General features: G+C 35.0%; 2 protein-coding genes across 3 annotated transcripts in view; one reads left to right on the plus strand and one right to left on the minus strand.

The window, feature by feature from the left end:
* Window positions 1-7,599, minus strand: part of smo (smoothened, frizzled class receptor) — a 12,409-nt gene extending 4,810 nt beyond the window's left edge. The window contains exons 1-9 of one of the 2 annotated variants that reach the window (XM_087358514.1): window positions 7,526-7,599; window positions 6,509-6,862; window positions 5,658-5,780; window positions 5,048-5,155; window positions 4,148-4,357; window positions 3,421-3,593; window positions 3,088-3,206; window positions 1,802-2,026; window positions 794-995 (exon numbers count right to left, since the gene is read on the minus strand). In XM_087358514.1, the coding sequence (XP_087214640.1) occupies window positions 794-995; window positions 1,802-2,026; window positions 3,088-3,206; window positions 3,421-3,593; window positions 4,148-4,357; window positions 5,048-5,155; window positions 5,658-5,780; window positions 6,509-6,850 (1,502 nt within the window). In that variant the 5' untranslated portion in view covers window positions 6,851-6,862; window positions 7,526-7,599. Of the gene's footprint in view, window positions 1-793; window positions 996-1,801; window positions 2,027-3,087; window positions 3,207-3,420; window positions 3,594-4,147; window positions 4,358-5,047; window positions 5,156-5,657; window positions 5,781-6,508; window positions 6,863-6,977; window positions 7,208-7,525 lie in introns of those variants that run through there. The other variant, XM_087358513.1, reaches the window with a different exon arrangement.
* On the plus strand, window positions 7,357-10,053 carry LOC110830368 (F-box and leucine rich repeat protein jetlag). The gene is given in 6 exon segments (XM_022065197.2): window positions 7,357-7,824; window positions 7,945-8,121; window positions 8,325-8,482; window positions 9,164-9,295; window positions 9,395-9,519; window positions 9,522-10,053. Coding segments are annotated over 6 exon segments (849 nt in total). The 5' UTR covers window positions 7,357-7,614; the 3' UTR covers window positions 9,569-10,053.
* The last annotated feature ends 107 nt before the right edge of the window (window positions 10,054-10,160 follow it).

Below are 10,160 nucleotides of genomic sequence, written 5' to 3' on the forward strand. Positions count from 1 at the left end.
GAGTCCTCCAAAGAGAAAATGAGAAAATCAGGTCAGTTAAGTGAAATAGTGCCTCACAGGTATTGATACCTATTCTGATTAGCTCGCATGCATATGCTAACCCCCTCTTGTCAAGAGATGTACAGATGCATTCCTTAAAATCATTCATCAAGCAAAACTATTTCCCAGTAGTTTATAGGTAATAATTATTTCTGCAGTAAGCTCTGAAGTAAATATATACATACATATATAAAAGTGAAACAAAATAAAAATATGATACAATACATGCATATATTTATTGATTTAAATAACAGTACTAATTGAAATCAACATACAATATAAAGAAGAAAAGGAATAAATGCATTAAAAAAAGCTGAATGGCACTATTCTCTCACTAGTATAAGATATGTTAAAAAAATGTTAACAACATGAAGAATTTGTGTTTGAGGGCAGGTAGGCAGCAAAAAGAAGGTTGGACACTTAAAGCTAAATTTGCTGGTGCTCCATTTTTCAATTTCAGTAATAATCAGTGTCATACACGAGATTCCTGTACTAACATTAACTTTTCCCAAATACCTATATTCAAACTTTTACAGATGTAAAGCAACACTTAAGACAGCAACAACTTTCTTCCTTATTTTACATAACTTTTATTTTTCAAAGAGGTTTTTGTAATAAATTAGATGTATATGTTTATGGAACCAAAAACCACCCTAAGCAATATTTAATATCTCATTACACATGCTACAGTAAAACTAAAGGTCTGAGAACGCATGCTGTTAGTGCAGAAAGAACATATTTCAGTGTGACTTACATGATGAATTTCCTGAAACTTTCTTTCCATTCAATGTGGTGATGGAATTCATATATATGACACACAAAAGTCACCATTACAAACACAAACATCAGCAGTAAAAAGAGACCCATGCGCACTATGGTCTCACGTATTTTTGTATTTGCTCTCTCTGAGATAATATCTTGACTGTTGATCTTCAGTCTGACCAGGGTTACAAGACCTACAATGTAAATGATTACAAACTGAATAACCAAAGATTAATCTTTATCACAAGGTTTAGATCTCTAATACAGTAGATGTGGTTCTATGACATGCAAACTAAAAATTTAAAAACCGTGAGGAAATTACACTTAGGAAATTTTATGATGGATATAAAGATATTCGAAAACAGCACATTTCAGGAAGGGTCATACATATTAGTTGCCTATTTCAATATACTGAGCAGAAACATTGACATGGAATACAAGAGATGTAGGTAACAAAGATGAGATTATTAAGAAACAAACAAGGGATAAAACTTAAAGGAATCAAACTGTAGAAACATTCAAAGACAAGGTGATGTAATTAAGAGTACAGTGGTATAGACATGTGTTATACATGGATGACAATAAAAATCCTTTGTGAGAAAATAAATATTTTGAATAAACTACAAGCAAGAAGACATACAAAAGAAAAGACTGGAGAGACATAACAGGAGAACTTGTAGGAAGATAAGGACAACTGAGAATACTTAGCAACAACATGAATAAATAACTATGCAATATTGATGGTGGTAATGACACAACAACTAAAATGTTATAAAAAATAATTATTTGAAACACCCTCATACATTTAATTTCATTTACATTTACTTGTAGGTTTAAACATTTCTTGTGTTTGGAGAAACACAGAATTCCACTATGAAATGAACTTAGCATTATAGCATGGTAGAATTTATATTGTTATCCTGCCTCAAGCACCCCCTTCCTTTCTTGGTTTATTGCTTGTTTATCTGTAGATATTTGTACATTAATTATAAACACTCACTCCTGGACAGAAAATACCCTCCAACAACAAGTACTGTGGTAATGGGACCAAGCAAGAACCCTGCCCGAGCAGCCTGGTTTACAAAACCCACAAAACAAATGCCGGAAACACTGTCACCATCAATCTCTCCTAATGCCATGATGGTGATGGTAAGAACCAGGGGTAAGGACCAGGCCACCATATGGAAATATGCACTCTTCTTATCTATTCGCTCCTGAATTTTGCCTGCAACAGAAATTGTATATTATGGTGCAAACTATTACAAAATAAAATTGAAGTATGCTCCACAATACGGAACACTATTCTTACAAGATTCATACTGGATCACTGTAAACAAAAGCCAAAATCTAACATCTACAAGCATTCCTAAAGCATTCTTTATAAATAAACCATTCATTAAACATAACTCTCTAGTGATTTATAATTATAAGATATGTGTACTTAATACCACTGTGAGCACAAAAAACTGCCTCTACAGTGGCCTGAAAAATCAGAATGAAACTAGTACAATATGTACATTACAGTCATTTACTTCATAAACTTCACTACTGTTTATTAATCATCACAATCAGTGTGGAACAGAAATAGGCTGGGAACTGGTATGTCATTGAAGTACATTATGTAAATGTCACACACTTGCTTCTGAACTACTTGCACATTTACCCATGAATTAGACCACTGAAAATGGCTATTACAAACTGTAAGCTTTAACAGGTTTCTGATTAATGACAGTAACCCAGGTAAATACCAATTCTGAATGACCAAGAATCAAATGTTTTATCAGAAAATGCTTAATACAGAGTGTCACTTAAAACACAATCCAACAACAACCATATATTACATACTATACACATTAAGAAGGTAAAATCATATGTAGATCCACCTCCATGTAACAAAATCTCATAACCTCTCCCACGACAATTGAGTGAAAACCACCTTGTTGCTAGGCTGCTGCTCATGCCAGTTGCACAAAATCTGCGCAAATGCAAACATGGTGTATTCAAAAGCAAAATTTGTGTTCATTCTCAAACATTAATTTGCTTTAAAATCATTTGCTGTTGTTCGTGAAGCATTTGGCAATGCATATCCTGACAAGGACTGATTTCATAATTTTGTGCATGAAAAGGTTCTTGTGTAGTAATTAGGGTTATGTTTTAAATAGAAAACACCGTATAAAATAACCTGTGAAATTTCAGATCCCAATGTAATAATTATGATGTAAATTCTAAAATAAACTAAATTTATTGTTTCAAGTTGTTTGAAGTATCAGCAAATATAATATTTACCCAGTGCCTGAAAACTGATGTGCCAACAATATGTCAAAACTGCAAACCACACCAAAGCAGCCATGATGAAGTAGTACACCAGCACAAACACAATCACACAGGAGAGGTTCTCCCCTGCACTGTAACATATTGCATCATTACAGTATTTTCTTCATTCATTCAGCCCTCACATTACCCAAAATCCTAACCTCATTAACTGTGCAATGAAATTGTTTTAAAAATTTTGCTCAAACGTTATTTAGGGAAGCAGACATATGAATGGACACACACACATGATAAAATCTAAAACATACTAAATGTAGTTAAAAACATAAACATGGATGTTTGTCTTACCTGGGTTCAGACATTCTCAGGGTACCATCTTTACGACAGACTATACTCTCTCGTGCACCAGGAATGAACTGTGCCAGCCAACCAATGCAAGACACTAGGAAACAGCAGTTGATGTAGAAAATGACAAGTGCTGGATACTTATTCGCTGATCGCCAGTCAATGAAGAAAGTAACCTGAAAATCACAAAGAACAGTGACGGTGTACAGATCTAAACTGATGCATATTTTTGGACATTTTCCTTCATATATTATCTCAGAAGCTGGCTCTGCTTCCATTTAGGTGAAACAATACAACTTAATCAGTTGATTCCATTGGAAAATGCTAATCTCAATCCCTGAACCAATCTTGTACAAATCTACCTCAGATAACTTACTTACTGAATACATGTCAGGTATAATTGTGTAACCAGATCTAACTCCAGTATAGTATAAATATCACATGGAATAAATTTTAATGAGGTATATATTTTGTCATATACCAATTTTTTTAGGTTGGAGGTTTTAAAGAAAATGGATGAATTTGACAGTACAGCAGAGGTTATACTGATCAGGAAATAAAGTTGAATTAACCCATCAACTCCATACCAAATTTCATCGAAACTTAACAACTAATAATTCTTCAACAAACATTAAAATTCAGGCAAAATAATAATAAGACTAATATGTAATAATAACAATAATAATAATACTCCAAGATCATAACTTATTGTTTCAAAGAAGTTATTTACCACAGTAAAGAGGTTGAAAAGAAGGCAGATGGTTCCTGCCCATGCAATAAGCTGGTGGATCTGTCTATGCTCATCCTCAGTTAATAATGGGTTCTGGCATCGAATTCCACATCCTTCCACCGCCTCATAGAATGCCTGTGCATTGTCAGTTGGCACCAGAGGGTCCTGACACTGAGCAGTTGTGTTAAATTTGAGCTCTCGGACATCATTCTAAAGTGCCAAGTTAAAAATATCATTATTAACATATTAACAGAAGAGAACAATGTTAGGGAAGTACTAAGCAGTGCCTACTGCTGCTTTATATGTAAAATTCCCATAAATGTCACAGTTTAATAGTTAAATAAAATATAAAACATGCATACAAATAAAGTGATTACACTTTGGAGGACACTAATGCCAAAAGCGTTTTGACCTCAAGAGGTCATCATCAGTGGCAAAAACAAATTAATTCATATAATACAAATCAAAAAGATTATGGTTTTAAGATTAAAGTTAAATACAAGTCTTCGCTTTCTGGTCCCAACACAGTTTCACAGTAGATTACCAAAAAGATAAATTCTATTTCTACTTCATTGTATTATCTTAATACCTCTCTGGAGAAAATATTGAAAACAGTGCCAGTCAAATTAGCTGGGGTTCTTGCCAAAATTCTTACTAGATACTTCTCAAATTCAAGGCACACACATTACTGCCCTACTTATCCTACATGTAACAGGGAGAGAGGGAGAGAGAGAGAGAGAGAGCAAACAAACAACAACAACAACAACAACAAATATTTCTAAGTTCCATCTACATTTTATGGTGTTGTTTTTATTTCCAATAATATTTCCTTCTGAAGAAGCTTTTAACTAATGCCTTAAAAGGTTTTATCATCTACTTATAAAAGTGAAGCAATCTTACCTTGCACATTGGTGGAAACCTGGTTGTGTCATCACATTTAAAGAATGAAGGCCAGTTGCTGGATGAATCAAGTAAACGACAAGGACCCATTGTCATTTTGCACATTTCCTATAAAAATTACATCACTAATTACCAACATGTTTACTTTACTTACAGAAAAACAAATAAACACACACATATACATACTGTCTCCATCTTTACAGTTGAAGTTCACATTTGAAGTTGTTAACAGTGTTAGAAGAGAAACAACTACAATAAAAAAGAGAGGATATCAACAAAGACATTCAAATTGTAATATGAATGAAAGAAACCCAGAACAAGATGGTTCAACTAGATAAGAAGACAGGAAAAGCTGACAAAACATCATAATAAAGGTATGGCAGAAGAATAATATAAATTGGAGAAATCTTATCCATCAATCCATATAAAATGGAAATAGTGCTAAGAATATAGGAAGATATATTTCTGTAGTATAATTATGTACAATGAAGAAGACTGAGACTTCCTAGGTAGATGCACTATGGCTGTGCCAATGTGTAGAGCACTTTGCACACTTGTGTATATTTCCTCTTATTATTAATATATCTTTTTTAAAACTAACTTGCAGTACCTGTGAAGGCAAATCTACAGTTCCATTCTCACATTTTGGCATGTAAATTGCACACAGAAACTGCTGAACCACAGCCCAGCATTTCGGAATGTGACGTAACCCCTGCCATTGCTGCAACTTTTCCTGAAATACAATAATTGCATATAAATTTTAAAAGTTCAAGTGGCTTAATTGTCAACATATACACTACACACAGCTTCTTGTGCTTTCAGCTAAAAGATGAGTTCATAATATTCAGTATGGTAACTGGAGGACCGCAACAAAGCAGTCAAAATGGTAATTTCAAGAACTGTGAAGTGAAAGCCAATGAAGTTGAGATGCTTGCAAAGATATACATACATACATATTTCAGAAACAATTGTCAGAAGCGTGGCATACCTATATGCCTGCATGGTAATGTAACACAATTTAATACATTTGAAAGTATAAAATGCATTATGGTTATTTAAGCAATAAAATGCTATTTAAAAAGAACCAAAATTACTTTTACACATGGACATAAGAATATTATTTTGTAGGCAAACATTAAGTAATGGAGAAAATGATGAACAATCAGTAGTGTTTAGTACAGATATGAAATTTAAATGCTAAGACGGTATGAAAAGTGATGCAGACTACAGAACACATTTAATTCTCCTTGGCATATAAGAAAATGAAATCAAGATTCATGACCCTTTTTTTCTAATCATGAAAATATTTTCTTTGTTTATTTACTGATACTAATGTATACATTATGTGAAGTAAATAATTATGAAGGGTTTGAAAGGCATAAGGGAGGTAGCAATCTTGGCCCATTTAAAGGTTTCGTCTGCATAAAAACGGTAAAGGAAAATAATAAGTGGAGAACGAACCTGTATTTGTTCCTGTGTACTTGAATCCCCGACTAAATCAAGTGTAGTGGAAACATAGGGCAGTTTAACACCCATACACGTGCTGTAATTAAGATGTTCACATTTCGCAGGGTGTTTACAGTATGGTCCTTTTCCATCCGGTGGTGATAAAATAGTATCACCTGGAGAAAATCTGTCCCGAAGGAACGCATGTTCCCCTTCATACCAGGAATTTGCATTACTAAAGTTTGCAGACCTTCCTATGAACGTCGCATTGTTTCCTCTGCTCTCTCCGACAACAAAAATCGGTACTGTAGTGAACACTACAATATAAACCGTTGTTGATGCCAAACGTTCTTGCATTGCCCGACGAAACTGTAAAGAAGAGGACAATCGGAAGAACTGATGCATTTGCGATTAGTTACCTACATGCAAATCTTATGGTACTCATTTGAAACTTTTATGAAAGAAGTGTATTATGAACTCCTACCTTAATAATATTGGGCTTTTATTTAACAGCACAATAGATCGCGAATGTGGCACAAAATATTTGAATTCAAACGTGAGTTGCCATGACAGACAGCGTTTTTCCTCATACGGTGCTCTAAACCAGGCAGCTCCGAACAAAGCATGTACCCTACGTGCTAGACCACCCACATTTTCTACCCGGACCACCCACGAAGATTCCATCTCGCATTGTCAAGCGTCTAATATCGAATGAATAATTCAATATATTACCCAACAGATAGCATTGTAGTAGGCACAGCACATTTGTTTGACCTCCCATTCTTGCCAATATTATTCGAATTTGTAGTTATTTACCGTTCTGAGAAATGCAAGCTCGGGATTAGACCCTAAGGGGATAAAATTAATCATGTCAGCATGCCTTTTTCCTTCGCTTGCACCAAACATATTTCGTTGTAGTCTGAACAAATAACATCCACTCTTAAAAGTTGGTTGATATAACACAAAATGAGAAAGTTGTCAGACTGAAAATTCGTAATTAGTGAATGGTGAAGGCTATAAATTTATGTATACCTGCAATTTATGTTGTGAAGGAGACGAGTCATCATATATGACTGGAACAAATGAAATCAAAAAATAATATTCTGTGATTGGAGTTATAAATGACGTCAGAAACTGTGGAAGTCACATTTTTGCAGTTATCTTGGGACGATATTTTGTTCCAACACGTTTTACCGTTCCTTACGCTTAAGGATTGTTTCAATTTGCGATCTACTTCTAAACAGTGTAAAGAATTTGTAGATAGTTACTTCACAATCATAAAGAAAGTAGACATAGCTGTATTTAAAAAATTCAATGGTCCTGCTTTTAAAGTAAGTTGAAACGAAAACGGGATATTTACTGTTTACAAAGATAAAACTGTTGCATAATTATTTCAGAAAACGTGCTCAAATTTTGTATTAACTTTGCACAACATCCTGTTCACTTTTCAGGTATTGATTGAGAACTGTTTCAGTGTTCGACACCTAAACCTTACCTATTGCAATTGGCTTGATGATAAACTTCTTAAACCTTTGCTCTACAACAGTAAGCACCTAAGTTATGTTAACTTAAGTGGGTGTCTTGGGTTGACTAGCGCATGTCTACAGCCTCTCATTGTCTCTTGCAAAGTGAGTTCTTTTATATGGACTATCAACAAGTTATCAGACTGGATTATAAAACTGAAAATATCTTTATCTGTACAACACAGTCAAAAGCCCATTTCTCAATGAAATTAGTGTTAGGCTGAGAGATGTAACTGTTATGAATGACAATTACTAAAGAGAAATTATTATTTCTAGACTCATTTGTGTTTTTATCTGTTACTTCACAGGACTTGAGAAGTCTGACATTGAAAAACTGTCATTGGGTAACTGTTGACAGTATTACAGCTCTAACATTCCATCAGAACAACTTGGAAGAAGTAGATCTCACATCATGTTGGGATCTGGGCGATGAAAGTCTAATTACATTTCTTCAGACATTCAGAAGGCAATAAGTCTAACTTCCTAATATCTATGACTGTCTCAGATTTATCATCTTTGTCATGGCCCATACTTGGCCAAAAGGTTAAATGGCAGTTTTTGTGGCTGTCTTCGACAATACGGAATTCCTTTCAAGAAACGATACTATAGTACCATCCTTAGCTCATACTTGCTACCATAAGAATCTCACCTAAGTAAATGCCTGGCATGAAATCCAAAGGTTCAACAATACCAAACTTGCCACTGCACATGGTCCTGAGCAAGATGTATGCACCTCTATCACATCCTTATAACCCATGTTCCTCAGATCTATCCAGATGTAGATGGCTGTTTTCTGCAACCCAGAAGACAGCCATCTTTGGACTCACCACCATGAAAACCCTACAGCTTAATGTAATACTCCCATCTCCTTAGTCTTCCACATAACTTCTTTTCAAGATGCATCCCCAACCAAATTCTGCATGCATTGTTCTCCAAATACAAGCTACATGCTCATGTCAGCTATACAAGCTATTAAGTTCCTCTTTATTTAATATTCTCAATTTCATAAAGTAACTTTTGTAACCCATTAATAGGTTGTTACTACAAATCATGCTTTTAGCCCTCAATTGCTTTATACTTATTTTTGTGTCTTAGGTTTACAGTTTTATTGATTCTTGTTAATAATACCAGTTTCTTCTTTTGTCAGGCTGCGTGTGCTGTGTATCTCCAATATTTATTCAGTCACTGATGAAACAATGTTTGCAATTGCTTACTATTCTCAATATTTAGAACATCTTAATGTAAGTGGATGCTGGCGGATCAAGGATGATGGAGTGAGGTAAAGTCAGATCTTCTTAATGTGTAAGACATTAAACTAAACAGTGTATAATTTTAAACTAAATATCAACTGCAACTTAAAAATCTGTTTACATTCCAGGATGGTTGGAGAATGCTGTCATAACTTACAATCACTGCTCATTAAGGATTGCAGATACATCACTGAGAGTAGTCTAGGTCGGTTACGGAATCACATTTTCATTGACAAGCCTGATATTTCTTATTATTAAGAGAAATGCATCATCCAGTACCTATTATGGGGCTTAATCTGTGAACATTTCCTGCCTAAAAGAGAACTTGCAAGATATTGTAAAAGTAAAAGTAAAGTTTGTCCCACTATACACCATGAGTGGAGGGATAGCTCCTCTCCTCCTTGACCCCGGCACTAGATGGGGGTGAGTGGTCAGCATCACGCCCCGGCCGGCTTTACCCCCGGGAAAGGACCCCAGTACCCATTGTAGAGGAGGCTGGGTGGGCCGCAGAGCCGGTCTGGACGCAGAGGCTAGAGGAAAAATCCTCTGTCCCCGTCGGGGATCGAACCCCGGTCGTCCAGCCCGTAGCTAGTCACTATACTGACTGAGCTATCCCGGCTCATTGCAAGATACTGTAATGTTGTGAAATTCATGAGACACATCAACACTGTGCTTTCATGTTTTGTCCTACGTACATTATACTGATCAGTCTTAATTTATAAGCAGTGTACTGCTGTTTTTTGAAAGCTAACTTTCAAAGTATTTATTAAAAAAATGTTTCTTCAAAGGGCTTTTTATTTTACAGTTTTCGGATGTCTGCTGTCTAGAAAACCTGACATTGTTTGAATTTTACTCCATACTTTAGATTAACTCTAATTATATTCTTACTGTTAC

Source organism: Zootermopsis nevadensis, unplaced genomic scaffold (assembly GCF_977971745.1).
Source record: "Zootermopsis nevadensis isolate Lab colony 2312 unplaced genomic scaffold, Znev_1.0 Znev_ptg000030l, whole genome shotgun sequence".
NCBI classification, from domain to species: Eukaryota; Metazoa; Arthropoda; class Insecta; order Blattodea; family Termopsidae; genus Zootermopsis; species Zootermopsis nevadensis.